The sequence below is a fragment of the Fusarium falciforme genome, chromosome 8 (genome assembly GCF_026873545.1).
Source record: "Fusarium falciforme chromosome 8, complete sequence".
NCBI classification, from domain to species: Eukaryota; Fungi; Ascomycota; class Sordariomycetes; order Hypocreales; family Nectriaceae; genus Fusarium; species Fusarium falciforme.
In genome coordinates, this window is record NC_070551.1 from 1,613,382 (window position 1) to 1,634,203 (window position 20,822).

Below are 20,822 nucleotides of genomic sequence, written 5' to 3' on the forward strand. Positions count from 1 at the left end.
AACGGTTTGTCCGGTGGCGCCCCTAGCATGGCCTGTTGGCCCCGTGAGCCGCGCGAGACATTGAATCGTACCACCGGCATTAGTGATGCCAGTTCTGACCATTCCAGAGACGCTCCGTAGCATGATTGGCAAATGTCCATGCTGGGTACGGGTTTCAGCTGCTTTCCCTCTAGTTTGTCGGGATTCGCTTCGTTAGGGCATTGCGACGGTAGCTGGCCCAACGGAGTGGTAAGTTCTCTCTTACTGTCACTCTGTCATCCTCGCCACACCTAGGCAGGTTAAGCATAATCGCATGTGACTTGACTTCCCGTAGATCCCTTCTCTTACCCTAGGGCAGGTACAGTATTACAATGTAAAGTATAGGTGCTGTTGGAAGAGCTTCTTCAGATGAGTTATCTCTGCCTGTTGTTGAAGGTCCAGAACCAGAATCAACGAAATAGATACTAAACGCTTGGCTGAATGGATTCGCGTCTCAACTAACGCTCCCAGCTTGCTAAAACGATACTCAAATCTCCCGCAAAGCTGTCAGCAGACTTCTGCATGTCTACACCGAGGCTATCACGCCAAAGCATATCTGTCTGAATGTCATTCAGCCGCCAACCAACTCGCGCAGGCTAGTTCCCGTTGAAACCTTGACGTAAATCTTTCTCTATAAATTTGCCAATTAGGAAACTCGTTGCCAGGTGGCGTCTCTAGCATGTTTTGCTGATAGCTAATCACGGAAAGGCCAAGTCCCTTTGACCGGCAAAGCGTGTGCCGGTTTGCATCATCATTCCAGAGCCTCGATACTGCAATCTCTACCTTTACTGAGCTATTTCCATGGCAGCAAATACAATACCATCCATCTGGGGTGTCGGTAGAGGCTCAACATTCCCTCGCTCGTATCGCACCAGCCACACCGCGTCCCCGTTGACAGCCTCCAATGCCTCCCGCACTCCAACGTTGCGCTCTAAAACGTCTGACAGTAGGTCCAGAATGTCGTCAAACATGTCATCGTCCACGTGAACGTGCGACACTATTGCTGTCAATAGCTCGACCGTGGCCCCCCACACTCGCGCCGGCGATGCAAATCTCCCCAGGTCAGCACCGGAGTACGGTGTCACCGCCTGCGGATTGCCACCGAGGCCGCCTCCGCTCCTCAGGGGCATCACAATTCGGCTATCGTCGCTCTCTCGTCCCCGCGTAATCCTAACTTCCCCACGGGGTTTGGTCTGCCCCGGTCGCCCGGAAGCTTCAAGCTTAGCATTGCGACACCACCCCCGAAGCCAATCCGCCCAGTCCGTCTTGAACCGAGAGCTGAGGAAGTCTCCTGCTGCCGCGCAGAGCCCAGCCAGCGCGTGGCACGCCTCGACCACGATATAAGCTTCAGGATCATGCAGCCTGTCAATTACCACCGGCCAGATCGAGTTGACCAGTGGCAAGAATGCGTCCTCATCGGGAGCCAGAGCTGTAGATGCCGTTGTCAGCAGCTCTAGCAGTGACCTCCGTAGCGTTGGCGTCGGGGATGTCAGATAGTGTTGGGTTAGGTTTGCCACTCTCAGCAGCAACTGGTACGTTTGAGAGTTTGGAGGTTTTTCTTCCTCGGCTGGAGGATTTGCCCCATCTTCGTCGTCTTCCTTCTTGTCCTCCTTCTTCCAGGGTATCGTCGGGTGGCCGCGCACTTGATCTGTCTCGGTCTTGTCGCGAGAGATTCTCTCTTTTCTCTTTGCCAAGGTATCCAAGAGAGAAGAGATTTCATCCGTCTTCTGTGCTTTCTTTCGGTGATCTGGCTTCGAGCTCGTCTGGTGTTCCAACAAGAGCATGTCCGAACGAACACCTTGATCCACCACTTCTTTAAGCACACTAAAGAGGTTTTCCACAAACACCGGGTAGCCGTGGTAGTTGTCCAAGGCACCGAAAATGGAGTCAATGACGTCGTCAAGGTAAGGGACTAGTCGAGGGCCTGCTAATCGGATCATCATGGTCAAGACATTGATCGATGCCGGCGATATATCCAAAGTGTTCAGCCGCAGAGAGACAGAGTTGACCATGTAATCAACGTTGCTGATGATGAGTTCCGACACACTAGCATATCCACACGAGGCTGCTATGGTGTTCAGCGTGACGATAGCGTGTTTCTGCAGGCCTTGGCTATTAGATCCCAAGAACGTTGCGATTGGAAACAACACATCGATCAGTTCTGGTCGAAATGATTCTCCTGACCTCTGAGCTGTGTAGGCAGTAACCTCCAAGGCAAGGGCTTCCAGTCGCCAGTCAACAGGCTCTACCTCCGTGTGGCGGTCGAGAATTTGTACTGCCGTCGTATACAACTCGTTGAAGACGCCCTCCACATCCCCAGCCGGGTCGCTCAGAGATGACAGATTCAAGAACATATCTTCCTCTGCCGAAGCCCTATGGCTGGCCTTGACTAGTTGGAAGCAAAGCCAAAAGGCAGAAACTTGCCCAACTGGGTTTCCAGACTCGTGTGCCTGCTCCAGCATACTGCTTGCAAGCCTCACTTTCTGGGAAGACGAGCCAAGGAAAGAAATAAGCGACGCCATCTCACCTCGAATATCTTTCTGGCTCTCGGAAGGTAGAAGAATCGGCTGATATTGCGCGTCCCTGAACTCGCTTGAATCTCCCCCAGCAATCAGTTTCACATCGGCGATTTCGTTTGTTGACTGAAGCTTCGATGCCTGAACAAGTGAAACAACGCTGTCCCGAAGCATGGTCGACATTGAATCCTCGAGAGTCGACGACTGTATGTGTAGGCTTTTGAGTAGCTCGAGTGCCTTCAAAACGTTACGTATCGCGTCTCGTTTCGCTTGTTCGTCTGCTCCTTGCATCAAACGCGACAGACTAGACATCCAGTTGTAGGCTGTAGTCTTGACGATCTCGCCAAGTTCTGGGTAGATGCTGACGAGATCCTGCAGGCTGGTTTGCGTCAGGGATGTCTTTTCCTCTGTCTCTCCAAGAACGATTGCCGTTTCGATCAATATATTCGCGCAGTTTTCCAAGGTCTTGTGGCATTCATCCAAGATGACGACACAAAGTTTGTTGAGAGCGGACCTGACCTCGGCGGAATCATGGGTTCGTAGCCTCATCATCGTAGAGAGCGCTTTCTTGACTTGGATGGCGGACGCCTTGAGCCATGAAGGAGAGAGGATTTTGTTGTCATGATCTTCATCCTCTTGTTCGGCCTCGGACTTGGCCAGTATTGACCGCGTTCTAAGATCAGCCAGAACGGTTGTCAACACCAGACTCACGGTCTCGAGACACTTTGCAAGAACGTTCCCCTTGTATCGGTTCGGAGAGGATGCAACCTTTGCCAGCGAAGAGACAGTGCCCGGGAGGAAACTAGCCAGCGCGGCAGGCTCTTTGATGGTGTGGTACACGGCTTGCAGGGCTCGCAACGCCTCTTGTTGTATCTGGGGTGTTGCGCCGCTGACAACCCCATCTAACATGACTGTGACACCGTGGCCGAGCACAGGTATCGTTTCTGCTTCCGAAAGTCCCGATGCCGCCGCGATGGACGTGCCAGCTGTGATGAAAAGAGCAGTCAGCCCACGGAACGCCTCCAGCGCAGTCTCCTCGGCCACAGGTCGTTTTTGGGCAGAGCCAGGTGTTCCATCCAGTATAAAGGTCAGAAGACTCAATATTTGTTTCACTAGCTCCGCAGAAATCTTGGTCTTCCATCCATGAGTGATCAAGATAGCGAGTGCCTTGATGCAGTTTTCGATCAAGGGCATGGGGTACTGATCCATCTGACGGAAGATGTGGTAGAGCGGGAAGAAGACATATTCAGAGAGTTTTTCGTCCAGCGCCAACGGATTTCGCTGGATTTGCTCATTCAGAATTTCCAGCACTCGCCCTGTGAGCTCGGTCAACTCGCGAGCGGAAGCTGGATTGTCGGCCTCCCGTATGGCCAACTGGCTGATCTTGACGCAGCATGGCTTGAGCTATAATTTTGTTAGATGCTTTCTAGTTGTGAATGGGAAGGTGGCCAACTTTTTGGAAAAACTCATTCCTCTCCTGGCTGCTGGATGTAGATGCCATCGTAGGTGAAGCGAGAAGCTCCTTACCAGCTACACATGCATACTCTCCACAGCTCAAGATCAGGAATAAGCGAATACGAATGCGAATGCGCCGAGAGTGCTTGGCAAATGTGTAAAATCGATGCTTATGTGAGTTTCTTGGCTTGACAATAGAGGACGATGGTTTAGATGTGCTGAGAAGCGTCGCTTGTGAAGCCAGAAAAGGTGGAGGGGCACTTCACGATCTTTAGGAACTGACATGTGGCCGTACAGTGTGAGATTTCTATAAACTGTACAAAAGAGGGTCTTGAGGTGTTGAACGAGGCTGATAACTCAGCCAAGAGCTCAAAGCATTAACAACCTGAGCAAATAATACAATTAACAAAGTGATGTTTTTGCATATTCATCAATCTCTCATTTTCTACTATAACACCATTTCATTGCAGAAGTCTTCTGCACAATCTCTAAACCATCCCACGCCTGCTGATGTCATCATGCACTGTGCTCTATCGTAATCGTATCCGTCCGATCTCGCAGCTACACCCAGAGTTGAATGCTCTCAACTACAGCATGAAGAGGCTGGTTTCCACTGGAAAACTACAGACTTGGCTCTTTCAACCAAAGTCCCCCCGATTGAACCATTTGGTAAGAGAACGAGGGACCCACTGTTCCAAACCCAGGACTGCAGCTTATATATACCGCATTAGTTTGTCAAGACGCTCTCCGCACCTCTGCTCTCAAGGAACAACCACCACAAAGCTCATTCAACCCCGACAGCAAAGACCACGGGAAATAGAGCAATCATGGCTCCTTCCGGTCCCTTTTCAGTTACCGTTCATCCTTTCGAGTCCAAGACTCGAGCCTCTTGCGCATACGAGATTGGACTTGCCTCAGCTAAGAATGCTGTCATCTTCATCGGTGGTCTCACAGATGGTCCTCATACTATCCCCTACACCCGGCTCCTAGCTCAGCGACTGGAGGAGGCCAAGGAACTTGGTTACTCTGTTTTCGAGATCCGCATGCGCAGCTCCTTTATCGGATTTGGTATCTCAAGCCTTTCCAACGATGTGGAGGACATCTCCTCTTTGGTCAAGTATCTTCGAAGCATCGGCAAGGAGAAGATCGTCCTGTTTGGTTCTTCCACTGGTTGCCAGGTATGTCTGCCAATTACCCCCTTTGGCAATTTCTGACAAGTTGTAGGACTGCATCGAGTACACCAACTATGCCAAGCACAACAATGAGCGTGTCGACGGCTTCATCATGCAAGGCCCCATCTCGGATCGCGAGACACTGGATCTCATCATGCCTGACCCTCAGCCAAGCCTCGACCTTGCGGCCAAGATGATTGCCGAGGGAAAGGAGGGCGACTGTATGCCTTTTGATATGATTCCCGCCGTCTTGGGGGCACCCATCTCGGCCTATAGATTCCAGTCTCTTGCTGCCCCAGGGTATGTTCCATGGTGGAGTATGTTTGCCACAAGCTGACGCCGTGCACAGAGGTGATGACGATTACTTCTCTTCCGATCTTGACGAAGAGAGAGTCGCGGCGAACTGGGCGCGATTCGAGAAGCCAGTTCTTGTTCTTCACTCTGGAAATGACGAGTATGTGCCTGAGCGCGTTGACCAGGCAGCTCGCAACAAGAAGTACCAGCAACTGAACCCAGTAGTGAGCCCCTTGTCGGGGCTTATTCCTGGCGCAAGTCACACTGTTGACCAGCCTGAGGCTCAGGAATGGCTTACCAAGCGGGTGATTGAGTTCCTGGGAACTCTTGCAAAGTAATTAGTCTATGTCAGCATAGTCAGGTTTTTGCTAGGTCTAGGTTGTAAAGACGGGCCATACGCAGAGCTATAGTGCCTATTGCAACTCTGTGAGTCAGTCAGGATTGCATCGCGTCTGTGGGTAATATTACGGGTTTTCAACGCACCAGTAAGATGACTCATCAACAACGACTCAATATGATAGCACAAAGGAATTCAAGATGAATGCAATTTAGATTTTACGTCACGTGAAGAACCTTATCGGAAAGGTAAATTGAGGCCGCAAACAGCGAATGACCGGAAACGTCATGCTAAAACAACAAGACATGATTCTATCCATTCAATGTGCAGGGTAAGCTCACAACGGCTTAGATACATACAAATGCTGCAGGGTTAGGTAAGCACGCAAGCGCAAGTAATCCAGGCAACTATCGCCGACATCTCCGTGATTGCCATGCTCATCCCCACCTGCCCCCCCCAGCTGAGCTGCCTGGGGTCTGCGTTAGCGCGTACCTTTACGTAGGATTTTGACGATTTTTAGGACCCCAGCTTACCAACCATCAGCAGGTCATTTCGACAAGATTCTGCTCTGCGACTGGACTTTAGTCGGAAGTCGCCCAGGCAATTTTTATCTTTGCTCCTCCATCTCTCGTTAAAGCGCTGGCCGGATCAGGATCTGGCAGCATCAATCAGCGCACGCCACAGGCAGATCTTGGCCTGCCGAGCAGATCCCGACCCATCTTGCGCCGTCGCTGGTTCGCGACCTGACGCTCTGACGTCGCGCAAGCTTTCCGAACCGGACCCAAGCCTTGACGGCCTGCAACTCCGACCCCCGACCGATTCTGACGCGCCACCGACTCTGCAGCCCTGCCTTGCAAGAGACGAGAGCTCTTTGCTCTAGCATGCGGCGATAGCTACACCAGACACTCGCAGCCCCGCAGTCTTTCTCGAGCCACGGGACACAATGGCTCTTTACGACGAGCAGAAGGTCCTCTATGAGACCGGCTCGTTCACGGGTCTCCGCCCTCTCCGTGAGCTGGGCGCCAACTACCTCTCCGCGAGTCCCTTCAAGCAGCCTCTCTGCGGAAACGAAGAGGGTTGGGGCCCTCTGAGCCCCCATCGATACGATTTTACGCCATGCTTCATCGACGTCTGGATCGCTGCCGTCTCCGTCTTCGGCCTCGTCTTCGGATCGCTCGCCATATGGTGGCTCCTCGTAAGGAAGCAGCAGCAGGAAGCACAAGCCAAGAACACGCATTTCTTCACCAAGCAGGTAATTAACCGCCGCGACAAACTGCGACTTCGTCATGGTTCAATTGAGCTAACTGTGCTTGCCACTGCTAGACCCTCCTCGCCGTCATCATCGTCGACGTCATTGCTCAGCTCGTCATCCAGATCCTATCTATGCCAGCCATTTGGTTTGGCGACTTCAGAGTCTTAACCACATTCTTGACAATCCTTTCGCTTTGCGTTGTCTTCTCCATCCAATGGGTTGAACACTCACGCATTCGATATCCTAGCGGTGTTGCCCTCTTCTACTGGCTCCTTCTCCTTATCTCATTCGCCGTCAAGCTGCGATCCCTGATCTCGCAGCAGCTCTACCGGTCGGAATTGCCCTACTTTATCGTCTATTGCGTCGGTGTTGGATTGTCTCTTGTCGAGTTTCTCGTTGAGTGGCTCTGGCCACGAAACGTTGGCCCCAATGGCTACGAGGCGATTGAGGAAGAGGAGGAGTGTCCCGTCGAGTACTGCAACGCCTTCTCCCAGCTGACCTTCTCCTGGATGACCCCGATGATGAAATATGGCTACAAGGTGTTCCTGACCGAAGATGACCTCTGGGCATTGGCCAAGGACGACCAGACCAAGAACACCGGAGCACGCTTCGATAAGGCCTGGCAACACGAGTTGGAGCATCGGAAGAACCCCTCCCTGTGGATTGTCCTGTTTAAGGCGTATGGCGGACCGTACATGCTGGCTGCCGTCTACAAGATTGGAAACGACATCTCACAGTATATCCAGCCTCAACTGTTGCGTCTCCTCATCGCGTTTGTGTATTCGTACCATGACCCCAAGCAAACCAAACAGCCCGTGATCCAGGGTGCTGCAATTGCGCTGGCTATGTTCGCCTGTGCTGTCTTCCAGACAACCATGGTGGTAAGTGACCCTAGCACCACACTCACCATATCCGTTACTGACATGATGGCAGCACCAATACTTCCAGCTCGCTTTTGTGACGGGTATGCACATCAAGGGTGGATTGTCTTCGGCCATTTACCGAAAGTCGCTTCGACTGTCGAACGAAGGCAGAGCCGCCAAGTCAACTGGCGACATTGTCAACTACATGGCCGTTGATGCGCAGCGTCTGCAGGATCTTACCCAGTTTGCCCAGCAGATCTGGTCCGCTCCGTTCCAGATCATCATTTGCATGGTTTCTCTGTACAACTTGGTCGGATGGTCCATGATGGCAGGCATTGTCGTCATGATCATCATGATGCCAGTACAGGGCCTCGTCGCTCGTATCATGAAGAACATGCAGAAGACCCAGATGAAGAACAAGGATGCTCGAAGCCGTCTCATCAATGAGATCATCAACAACATGAAGAGCATCAAGCTGTACGCCTGGGGCTCTGCCTTTATGAACAAGCTCAACTATGTCCGAAACGAACAAGAGCTGAAGAACCTGCGAAAGATCGGCGCTACTCAAGCTTTTGCCAACTTCACCTGGACAACAGCCCCCTTCTTTGTGTCCTGCTCGACCTTTACGGTCTTCGTCCTTACCCAGGATAAGCCCCTTACCACCGACATTGTCTTCCCTGCGCTGGCCCTGTTCAACCTCTTGACTTTCCCTCTGGCTATCCTCCCCATGGTTATCACTTCGATTGTCGAGGCCTCTGTGGCTATTGGACGTCTCACTGACTTCCTCAAGGCTGAGGAGCTCCAGCCTAATGCCATCACCATCAAGCCCGCCCCTGAGCAGCTTGGTGAGGAGAGCATCATTATCCGCGATGGTACCTTCTCCTGGAACCGGCATGAGGACAAGAATGCTCTCAAGGACATCGACTACACCGCCTACAAGGGAGAACTCTCGTGCGTTGTCGGACGCGTGGGCGCTGGTAAATCCTCCTTCCTCCAGAGCATCCTCGGTGATCTGTGGAAGGTCAAGGGTTCCGTTGAGGTGCGAGGAACTGTCGCGTATGCTTCTCAGCAAACTTGGATCTTGAACGCCACCGTTAAGGAGAACATCATCTTTGGTTACCGATACGACCCTGAGTTCTACGAGAAGACCGTTCAGGCTTGTGCCCTCTTGGACGACTTTGCCCAGCTCCCCGACGGTGACGAGACTGTTGTTGGCGAGCGAGGTATCTCGCTGAGCGGTGGTCAAAAGGCTCGTGTTTCCCTGGCCCGTGCTGTCTACGCGCGTGCCGATATCTACCTCCTCGATGACGTTCTTTCTGCGGTGGACTCCCACGTTGGCCGACATATCATTGACAATGTCCTCGGTCCTCGCGGTTTGCTTTCCTCCAAGACCCGTATCCTTGCTACCAACGCCATCGCTGTTCTTCGCCAGGCTAGCTACGTGACCCTCCTCAAGGATGGAGAAGTCGCGGAAAGGGGTACTTACAAGCAGCTGGTCGCCATGAAGGGTCTTGTTGCGGACCTTCTCAGGACAGCCGGACACGAATCTGGTAGCAACAGCAGCGAGCCCAGCTCCAGCGCCTCGAGCAGCAAGGCGGCCACCATTATCGAGCCCGACTCCAGCCAGGCCAAGGAAGAAATGGAGGAGGCACAGGAGCAGGTTCCCGAGATGGCCCCTATCAAGGCCGGCCCTGGATCTAAGCCTCGCTCGAGCAGCATGGCCACCCTCCGTCGCGCCAGTACTGCTAGTTTCAGGGGTCCCCGTGGCAAGCTCACCGATGAGGAGCTCGCTGGTACCTCCAAGACTAAGCAGGCCAAGGAACACGTCGAACAGGGCAAGGTCAAGTGGTCTGTCTATGGCGAGTACGCTAAGATGAACAACATCTACGCTGTCGGTCTCTACCTGTTCATGCTCCTCGCTGCGCAGACAACCAGCATGCTTGCCTCCGTCTGGCTGAAGGAGTGGTCCGATGAGAACCAGAAGAACCGCGCGAACGAGCACGTTGGCAAGTTTATTGGCATTTACTTTGCTGCTGGTATGGGATCCTCGGCCCTCACTGTCATTCAGACCCTGATTCTGTGGATATTCTGCTCCATTGAGGTTCGTATTGTGTCATTACTCTGATATCACTCTAGCTGACTTGTGGAACAGGCGTCTCGAAAGCTTCACGAGCGAATGGCCAATGCCATCTTCAGGTCTCCCATGTCCTTCTTTGATACTACCCCCGCAGGACGAATTCTGAACCGATTCTCGAGGTGAGTTGATGAATAAGCTTGTCAATAATAAGGCCTATGCTAATGAGTCGAAAGTGATATCTACCGCGTCGATGAGGTCTTGGCTAGGACATTCAACATGCTTTTTGTAAACTTGGCTCGATCTGGCTTCACTTTGATGATCATCTCGGTCGCCGCGCCGGGCTTTATCGCCTTAATCATCCCCCTCAGTCTGGCCTACTACTGGATCCAGCGATACTACCTCCGGACTTCTCGCGAGCTTAAGAGACTCGACAGCGTGAGCCGCAGTCCCATCTACGCCCACTTCCAAGAGTCTCTCGGTGGCATTACCACTATCCGCGCCTACCGCCAGCAGCAGCGCTTCGAGCTTGAGAACGAATGGCGCGTCGACGCCAACTTGCGGGCTTACTTCCCTTCCATCAGCGCCAACCGCTGGCTCGCTGTTCGCCTCGAGTTCATCGGTGCTGTTGTCATTTTTTCGGCTGCGGGCTTCTTCGTCATCTCCGTGACCAGCTATGGACGCCCGAGCCCTGGTCTTGTTGGTCTGGCCATGTCATATGCCCTGCAGATCACCACCTCGCTCAACTGGATTGTCCGCCAGACCGTTGAAGTCGAGACCAACATCGTGTCGGTGGAGCGTGTTCTCGAGTATGCGGCTCTGCCCAGCGAAGCCCCCGAGATCATCGCCAAGAACCGACCCCCCGTCTCGTGGCCCGCCAAGGGTGAGGTTGACTTTGTCAACTACAGCACCCGGTACCGAGAAGGTCTGGACCTGGTTCTCAAGAACATCAACCTTGATATCAAGTCGCACGAGAAGATCGGCGTGGTCGGTCGTACAGGCGCGGGCAAGTCCTCCCTCACGCTCGCTCTGTTCCGCCTGATCGAGCCTGCGACTGGCCACATCGGCATCGACAACGTCAACACATCCTCGATCGGCCTGCTTGATCTCCGACGCAGACTGGCCATCATTCCCCAGGATGCGGCTCTCTTCGAGGGTACCGTCCGCGATAACCTCGACCCTGGTCACGTCCACGATGACACAGAACTCTGGAGCGTCCTCGGTAAGTTGAGCCACCCACGTTGCACCCCTACCATGCCGCGCCCTTGCGGATGTTTTGTCAGCAGACGTTGTGTGACAATGAATGTGTGCTGACATGTAACCGCCTTACAGAGCACGCACGATTGAAGGACCACGTTTCTAGCATGGATGGTGGGCTGGAGGCCAAGATCAATGAAGGAGGTGAGTCGGTGCCCATGCGCTTTCTGTCGGCATTCCTTGACCGGTCGACGATTTCGTCTGACCGGTTCACCAACCGTCTGGTTCGATCCGTCATGGCTCCTTCGGATGCCCAGGCCTTCCCTTCCCCTTGCCACGATGCTTGCAACATGTTCCATGCATCCATCTTCTAAACAAGATGCGCTTGCATGGGCGTCTCGCATGAAGATCAAGTCTCGTGGCCTGGTAGCTTGGCAAAGTGACGCCGTCTCACGGACCGGCCGCCATGCGAGCTCTCGAGTTGCGCACTCGTACATCCACCAAGCTTGGTAGCAGCAGCAGCTAACGCATCTTCTCCGCAGGCTCCAACCTCTCCCAGGGACAGAGGCAACTCGTCTCCCTGGCGCGCGCCATGCTCACACCCTCCAACATCCTGGTTCTCGACGAGGCCACGGCCGCTGTCGACGTCGAGACCGACGCCATGCTCCAGAGCACCCTCCGATCACCCCTGTTCGCCAACCGAACCATCATCACTGTCGCTCACCGTCTCAACACCATCCTCGACAGCGACCGTGTGGTGGTACTGGATAAGGGTGAGGTGGTCGAGTTTGATACTCCGGCGAATCTCTTGAAGAAGGAGGGCATCTTCCACGGCTTGATGAAGCAGGCCGGTCTGGAGCTCGAGTAGACTGATGTGGGATCTCTTTTTGGCATTAGCAAGGAAGATCAAAGACAGAATGCAGCGAGACCATGTAAACAAACGAAAGAGAAGGAACTTTTTGTATAATTCGGAAAGGTTTGCCGATTTCTCGCAATGTAGCACCGCATAGAGTAGCAGCGAGGCACGGAAAACAGGCCAAAAAAGTGTTATATCGCAAGTATTATCTTCATGGGTTTGCTTGCTTGTTTCTTGCACATTCCAAGCATCTGATGAAACGGTCAAGACGGCGACGGGGGAGCCTTGCTGATGCTGCGTAGATCACGCCGCTTGACGGAGCGGCAAGCGGTCGAGCCATTGCGGCCGCACATGCTGGCATTATCCCCGGTGACAGCGTGCCATCGCCTGGACGAGATGGTGGTGAGCGACTGGCTGACCGTCAGGATTGGAGCAGGGATCATAGCCCCCTCCCCCCTGAACGAACCTGAGGAGACACAGAGTTGACCAGGGAGTCCAGCGGCCGGCAGTCAAGCACATCCATCTGCTAGGTAATGGCAGAATGCTACCTGCTGGGGTGGCATGCCCATGCCTTGACTAGTACTGCATCGGGGTGTCCAATGAGCCTTAGCATCACCAAGTGAGCCTCCCGCAGCTTGACCGCACCTACCTACATACATCAACGGGTAGCATCACGTAAGATAGCAACTCCAAGATTCCAATCGACTTGGGCCCCGTTTCAGTCGATTTGGAATGTCTGTGACACCTCATACGGCTCCGGAACCGTCTCTCCGGGGCGCCGGACGTACGTTGAGGCATCCGTGGCGTCAGCCGTCTGTGTGCTGCTCAATGCAGAGCGCGCTAGGCCAGGTCGGCCTTTGTGTAACCCAACAAACGACATCTAGACGCAGTGGCAACATGATACCTAGGCAGCCCCGGCATCAATACCGTATTCTGGAGTAATAAGACGGGGCTGAGTGCAAGCTGCGCAACCTGCCTGCTGACACCTTTCGAGCCCTTGTACTTGGTGCCCCAGATCTCCGGATGAGCCTGAAACCTGATGTGTTGCAATCCAAGTCTTGGGAGGCAACGCATCTGACATACCCCGTATCTTCAAGTAGCTCGAGCATGGTTTCTTGAGCGAAGACTCCTGGCGGAGATTAATGCCATGGCACCGGTGTATAGGGCTCTTGCTAGCGTGTAGGGGAAAGCATTGAGGTGCTGTCTCGCAACGGCCCTAGTTTCCCTTGGACAGATTGGCATCTCTGTCTCTGTAAACCTGCGCAATAGTGAGGGGACTAGAGACACGTGTGCCACCAGAAAACCATTGACCAAATCAGCGCCATGGTCAAGCAACCCATGGCCTACATCTGATCGAGCCTAACTGATGCTGGGAAGTGCTGCAGACGATAGTCCCATTGGTGGCGTTGCGTGACGAAATCTGTTATTTGCCAAGCGACGAGATATGGATGTTGAGCAAGTCTTCATGTACGCTCCTGGAGGCTAGTGGTGATGCAGGGATGGCGAAGGCGTAGGCCACATAGGAGGTGAAAGGAGAGACCAACAAGACGTCCGGATGTCGACCCGGCGGGTACGTCCAGCATAGAAGCCATGCAAGTCTCAAAGGGCTGGCAGTAACTCTCTTTGTTGCAGAAACATCTGTCGTACCTTGGCCACAACGGTCCAGGAACGCATTGTCTCTGTATGCTTGACTGCAGGCAGCGTCGATCATAATGCCACCAGCAGTCCCATGTCTTTACCAGGTCTGGGCCAACAGGAGTCCTGAGTGTAGCTCAAGACACCCTTCAAGCCAGACTCTCCATAGCTGCGAGGATCCAACATCGTCATGATGATCATGGCTGATTCTTCAGATGCATTGGTCTGGCTCGTCACCGTTCCATCCGTCGTGTGAAGGATTCCACTGGAACTCTGCTAACAAAAGCAACGCAGAGGAGAATCGACAAAGACCAAGAAGTAGTATCGAGTCACTCTGGGCCATTATCCAAGGCCACAGGGGTGTCTCATTGTTTCGAATGGTTGTCTCGCAACGTTGAGGCTCGAGCAAGACTACTAGGAGACCAAGCAACAACTGGAGAGACTGTATCCCTAAGATGAGGAGGGCGTCTGCCAAATGTAGCCATGGAATAGTAAACTTGACCACTGTGTGAATATCCTTTGAGCCAGGCGGAACCAAATAGGCGAGACAGTTCGAGTTGAATGTGCTGGTCGCGTGGAAACATGGCAGCGGGCCGAAGACTGACACTGGATATGTAAATCATCATGCTGCCCTAGTGCGTTGACTCCTTGCCTACAGCAAATAAAACCATAGTGTAGCTCATGCCACGCTTGTGTAACAGCTATCACGGAGGGGTAGGGTTGATTGGTATATTGTGAGGATCTGTTTCTGAAGCTCGTGGGTTGTGACACTACTGCGCAGCAGACGCCTCCCTGCGGTCGGCCCGTATGTGATCCAACCACAACTGTGAGCAGAATTCGAGAAGAAGGGGTTGATGGAAATGGCGTCCATAGTTGAGCTCATGACGTTAGGTAATTGCCAGTTGGCAGCAGTCAAGGCCCAGAATCGTCCTTGGGCTCTGGCGTGGGGGCCTTCCCATATCGCACTCGTGGATTGTCGGCTTTGGATGCCAGGACAGTGCGGATCGGACTGGGGATCGGCCAACCTCAAGAGACAAGAGCCGAGCTGCTCAAGAGCCGTGGTCCTTCTGTGGACGCAAGATAAGGCGGCCTTCGCATTGCCCCCGGTGACCATTCGCAAAATGCTCGCGGAATGGCTGATGCGGGGTTTAGCGACCGTCCTTGAGACATTGCAAGGCAACGCGTCCTCAAGCGAGGTATTGACTGGCCAGAATGGCCTCGCTCTCAGAGGAATGAGGAGCTAGTGTAGTTTTCCCGGGGAATCTATAATTGCTTCTGAACACATGGTTGAGACCAGGTACGTTGTGCAGCTGCAGAGACGCCGAACCTGGCAAAGATCTGCCAGGGCGCCCACAATCCGTGCCAATCTGATGAATGATATCCGTCTGAAGCCAGGTCAAGGCGAACAGGACAACCTGAAAGTGTCCTGGCCAAGCTATCCTGGCTGTAGCAGCCAACCTCGCAAGTCACGTCTCGACAAGCCTCAGGTCGGTAACGGCGATAAAAAACCTGCACGCGAGACGATAAATAACGCCGCGTGCACGCCACAATAACCTTCCTTTTTCTTCCCCGTTCCACGCCTTAACTTACTGCACAGCCTAGCGACTGTTGAACAGGCAGGCGTTGAACTGCCGGTAAGCACTGACTGCGTCATGCTGGGTGAAAAGTTTCTCATGGTATGGATCCGTCCTGATGCGGTGCGCTTGGTCATTATTCATGATCTGTTCCTGCATACGAGGAGCGAGGAACGCGGAGCCCAAGCGAGCGAGATGATAGAAATCCTTGACGAGCTGTGTTCTGACGCCAAGGCTATGTGCTGCCAAGGTTGTTTTGCTCCGGGAGCTGCCTAGACAGTAGAATCGATGGCCAGGTTGGTAGGTATGTATGGGTTCGGTTCGTGTGTTGAGACGATTCTTTCCCTTCTGGATCGCCCACAGGTCGACCACAGGCGCGAGGTCCGCACGAGTAAGTCGACATTACTCCACACGTCCAAGCAAAAGCCGAAGCCGTTCATGGGTCAAAGCTGTGGCTGACGCACTGTGCCATCCCTGCCTGTGCAGCCGACGCGCCGGGACCGCCAACGAGCGCACAAACGTGCCTGTGTGCGCTTCCCGCTCCCTGTTGATGGAGATGTGGCCCAAGTGGGCAGTGGGCTGGCAAAAGAGCCTGGTCAGTGCTTCGTGCCGTCCGGAGTACGGAGCGGTAGCGTGTGCTTTGCATCTGCATTTCGTGGTTGTGGACCTAGAAGGATTGATTGCGCAGGTCTGGCCCAGCAAAGGGAGAGCTTTGATTTCTTCTTTCTTGAGAATCCGTCAATGCCGAGCTGGTCCTTCAGCCTGTGATGCTGCATCGAGTCCCGATGAATCCAATCTCCGCTCGCTGTGCAGTAATATGGATGCATGCCTGTTGGAATCGAATGCTTGTTTCCCTGGGCCAGGTCGAGCTGTGTCACTGCAGCAATGGCACGTGTCACCAAGGAACAGCTCCCATCGAGGGAAGCTAATTCCAGAATGGGAGCCGGCAAAGCCTTCAATACCGTAGAGCGGAGCTGGCTTATGGAGAATGAAGACGGTAGTCCATTCGGATGACCCAATGTACTGCGCATGAAATACGTTTGTTTCAAGGCTAACAAAGGAGCCGAGCCGGACCGCGTGCCTCCCGCCTGTCCATCGCCCCAGGTCCGGCCCAGAGTTTGCTGGTCGCTTGTCGGCTTCGGCCGAGAACCTTGATACGAACAAGGTGATTTTTGACTTCTGACAGTGCGTGTCCGGGGGAGTTAGGATGAATGATGGTGGTGCCGGTGCACCTGTAGACTGCCATATCGTCCATCGGCGGAGGGGAGGCTCAGGTCCGATCATACCGAACTAGGTGGTGACGGCTAGTGCGTGCTGGCGCCGGAGCGGAATGTCTTGAAGTTTCTACTAGGATGCTGCGGATAGCAGTAGAGAAGGTATTGGAATACTTGAAGTGCCAGTGCTGGCGCGTGATTCATCACAGGATCGCAGGCGTCGATCTTTTCGCATGAAAGGAAACTGCTGCATGTCTCGCCCAGAGTTCCTTCCACAGCTGAATTCCACCGCCCGCAGCCTTCGACTTCCTAGCTGGGAAGGACAGTTGCACGGTACCTTGCCTCCCATTTGCGTGCGCGATAGTACTTTGGATTTGGCACAACTAGTGTTGAGAACGGCTCAGGTAGGGCACTTGAAACTCGAACGTAGTACCACGTAATGCGCAACTGCGCAGTTGTAAGCAGGTTATACATGATCCAACCACGCACGCGTTAGATCCTCCAAGTTGGGTGCAAGGTGTGTGAATCCCGGCGGGTGGCTGCTCAGGCCTAGCAAGTTGGCAGGCACTTGGGCCACCAGGGCCACCACCCTTCCTCCTTCCTCCTCGTCCTAGCATCAATGTGGAAAGCAAGGGCCACCCACCCCTTGGAAGGTGGCCTTTAGACCCTTCAACTGGCCGATGGACCCTCCGGATTGGCGGCGCCATTGGGTCCAAGCCCAGCCACCAAAAGCCAGGCTGGAACTTCTTCCCACTTCTTTTCGCCGGACTCTGGACCATGGATGATGGATGGATGGATGGATGGATGGATGGATGCTATCACTCGCCCTGGCTATCGTCCGTCATATTCTGCCAACATGATCTGAGATCTCGCCTGGCCTGGGGCTGATAGTCAACTCTCCTCTGCATATGCGCATAAGAGTACCGTACCGTACACCGCGGGACTGTACAGTACAGAGGTACCTACCAGTCCTGCCCGCCCATGGTACCGATGTGAGATGCTGCGTTGGGCGATAGTGGATGAGCCGGTCCTGCAGGGTTACACGTTTCGAGCAAAGCTTCCTGGAGCTCATGGCCCCGAAATCCCCCAAGAGGCCGACCCCATCTCACCAGATCTCGACCATGAAGACGAATGCAGTAATCCAGCTGCCGCCTTGGAGTCTAGTGGCAGCACTTCGGGAGAGAACAAGCACACGCGAGGCCGGCCGCCAGACCAGTCCACCACCATGGACGATGGATGACAAGATCGACCTGAGCTGGCTGCTTCATCCCCTGTCTGTCTCTGCTGAGGCGCACGACGACTAACCGCTCCTAGTATCAAGGCATCGATACTGTCACCTCCGTCTGAACCTACTCTCTCCGCCTCGTCGCCTGTCATGACGGTCCCAGCCAGGCACGACGCGTCGGCAAGCTTAGCTACGAATCGAGATCCGAAATGAGGACTGGCAGATTCTGCTCACCCTGGCCCAAGCTGGGAGAACAACCTCGCTTCCTGGGTCCCTCACTCCGTGCAATCCCCGCCCTGGAATTCTGGAGAATGGCACATCGCCATTCCCACCCACAGCATCGAATCAGCGACTTGCCATTGATATTGCCAGGCATCCATGCCCTGGCCTCATTAACCATGGCCAATCCCTTCCCCAGCAGTTCCCTCAAACAGGTGTCCAGATGCGTGCGGTACGCAGAGCAGAGGCAGAGACAAAACAGAGCACACATGTTCAGGCCTGGGCCCTCAAGACGAAACGTCTCGACGGTCAACGGCTTTACGTACGGACACGGACGGATGACGGACCACCCTGCCGTCTCAAGCCGCCGTCCCAGCAAAAGCAACAATGGCGGATGATGCAATACGACTACCTAGAGATGCAGCCAGGTCATGGCAGCATCGCCGGCTCTTTTGTGACTCTGGCTGGTTCAATCACCAGCCTAATCGCGCACCCTGTCTCACTCTTAGTACCTACGCAGTACGGTGCTACTCGGTGTTGTCGCCCCAGGACCCGCGCTCTCAGTCATGCGTTGCTGAAGAGGGTGGCTTTTTCCCTTTACCCTTTCTTTTTCCTTTTCTTTTTTCCTCGTCTTGGTCGCAACTATTGGGCTCGTCCCCATCCAACCTACTCTCCTCTGGGCCCACCATTTCAGCCATCGTCAACGCAATCCCTGCCTCTCCGAGGCCGGTCTAATCACTCGTTGCGGGTCGGAGCTGGTGCTCTTGTCGTCCTTGCTTGTCGTCCTGGCATTTGGAGCCTCAAAAACCTGAAGGATTGCAAAACGCCAAACTTTGTCGTATTGATGGATGCTGCATGGAACCATGATAATCTAAAGCACAGAAGCCAATCTGATTTGTTGATGCCGTTTGGCACCTGTGCCCTGTCTCTTGGAAGCCACACTTGGATCCGTCCACCTGTGGGGGCGTCGGAAGCTAAGCGTGGACCAACCGCCGTCTCTCGTCAACACCCTTGACATGAGCCCTGTCAGCCAGGTCGGTGGATCATGGGATTGGCATACTACGTACATACAAGTCAAGACCGTCTCGGCCTTGAGTGGTTAGCGTCTCGTCCTCTCAATCCATACGTACTGTGCGACACTGACGACTAGGGGGGGTCTTGCTTCCTTTCCCTGCCACTCTCTCACCCTTGGCTTCGTTTTCACGGTTCATCGACATCCCGGCGATAGCTGAATGTCCCTTCTTGTCGAGCTGCTGCTACCACTATCAAGACCACTACCGCTACGGATACCACTAGACCTGGGGTGTCGCGGCCGCGGATCTGATCCAGAGACGTCGTCAAGCTTCACTGCACCCCTCCTCTCTCGCTCTCTCGCTCGCTCTCTCGTCCACTCTTTGCTCTGACCAGACATCTGCTGGGAACGGGCTTGCGATCGGAGACCCTGGGGCGTCCATCCTGGTACCTACACTACACCACACGCACCAGTCCCTGATCCCCCACCGTCCGTCAAAGATCACCCTAGCACTCATCTTGTGTGCGTGCTTGTTGGAACCAAGGCGGTCCCTGTCCTGTGCTCCCATCCCAATCCATTCACCACCCGTCGTCTACCTGAACCTCTTCCTCCCCTTCGCTGACTGGGAAGCGCCCATCCTGGCATACAAGCGGCACGCGAATCTGGCTACTCTGGAGCTAAAGGTCGCGAGAAGAGAGACAACGTCGGTCCAGTGCGGGGCCTCCTACTTGGACTCGTCCCTCATTCCCCGGCTTTGCGCCTGTCCCGGTCCCGCAACCTTGTCATATCAACCTCGTCTTCTTTCTCAAGATCGCAAACCTGTCGCCCATCCCATCCCAGCTCAGCTTAACCTTGTCTTGCCACTAGCAGCGCTCAATCCCAATCCCAGTGCTGCTCAATTCTCCGTCGACCAGGTGCCGTCGCGATCTCCCCCCCCTTGACTGAGGCCACTCATCCTCTCCTCGCCAGTTAAGATCCTGGACCGTTGCCACCTCAGCAGCCCAGGCTCGCATCACTCTCTTGCAGACTACTACGACGCTGGAGTCCGATTTTTCTCCCTTGGAAGACGGTATATCCCCTTGCTTCGAGCTTGCTCCTTGGTCGGTAAATCCGTCCTGCATGTTCTTTTCGCCCACATCCGGTTGGAGATAGCCGACGACACTTTGCAATCAACCACGAACTCAGACCACCCGCGGACGACCCTCCTCTCGCCTGCGGCTTGTTGACCAAAGAATCCTAGTGCAGCATCCTCCCGCTGCGAGAACATTGCAGCAGGTGACAGGCCTGGTTGCGCCGCACCCCATTCTCAGAACCGTTCGTTTCTTGCAAGCAAACCACCAGAGTCCTGCCATCGACAAGACCAATTCCTCGCTCGCGTCTTTGTTGCTCTGAGACGTCTCCTGACAATCCACAATCTGCATCTTGTGTCGCTTTCACGCCATTGCCGAGCCCATCCTCAGGAGTCAACTCGCGTCTTTAACCCCCCGGAGAGGTTCTGACCAGAGGCGAAGTCACCGCTCTCGACACCATTTTGACATCATCCTTTGGTGCTTATTAGTACCCGCAACCTGCTCACAGAACGCTCATCCAACTCATATTGGACTCACAACGTTCTATCAAGCATCTTCACCTCATTTGGGCCATCGGGCTACTGACCTTTTTGCTCACGACGCGCCTCATATCACTGTACACCGCCCAACCACGGCATGTACTAGTGTTGCTTGCCCCAACAGTCATCTCGTGTTTTGCCGTATCATTATTCAGCATCTCCTGTTCGATTCAGACCACACTTTTTTGACCTCGACGCGTTGAAGCAAATCACGGTTTGCGCCAGAAACGAAACCATTATTCCCGTCTACCAACCTTAAATATACGAAGCTCGGACGGCCTTTGACTCACGACCTTCTAA

The 20,822-nt window shown here is 54.0% G+C and overlaps 3 protein-coding genes across 3 annotated transcripts; 2 read left to right on the top strand and 1 right to left on the bottom strand.

Moving 5' to 3' along the window:
- Nucleotides 1-803: 803 nt before the first annotated feature.
- NCS54_01033700 (Hypothetical protein) lies at nucleotides 804-4,035 on the bottom strand (the record flags this gene model as incomplete). The annotated part of the gene is made up of 2 exons (XM_053155650.1): nucleotides 804-3,938; nucleotides 3,988-4,035. The coding sequence occupies 2 exons, from the start codon at nucleotides 4,033-4,035 to the stop codon at nucleotides 804-806; spliced, it is 3,183 nt and encodes a 1,060-aa protein (XP_053011625.1).
- Nucleotides 4,036-4,529: 494 nt separating this feature from the next.
- NCS54_01033800 (Hypothetical protein) lies at nucleotides 4,530-5,793 on the top strand (the record flags this gene model as incomplete). Its single annotated transcript, XM_053155651.1, has 4 exons — nucleotides 4,530-4,658; nucleotides 4,721-5,167; nucleotides 5,214-5,461; nucleotides 5,511-5,793. Exons 1-4 carry the CDS (start codon nucleotides 4,584-4,586, stop codon nucleotides 5,791-5,793), a joined length of 1,053 nt encoding a protein of 350 aa, XP_053011626.1. The 5' UTR covers nucleotides 4,530-4,583.
- Nucleotides 5,794-6,735: 942 nt separating this feature from the next.
- Nucleotides 6,736-12,046, top strand: NCS54_01033900 (Hypothetical protein; the record flags this gene model as incomplete). The annotated part of the gene is made up of 7 exons (XM_053155652.1): nucleotides 6,736-7,044; nucleotides 7,116-7,925; nucleotides 7,978-10,008; nucleotides 10,060-10,163; nucleotides 10,218-11,203; nucleotides 11,314-11,382; nucleotides 11,721-12,046. 7 exons carry the CDS (start codon nucleotides 6,736-6,738, stop codon nucleotides 12,044-12,046), a joined length of 4,635 nt encoding a protein of 1,544 aa, XP_053011627.1.
- Nucleotides 12,047-20,822: the final 8,776 nt, after the last annotated feature.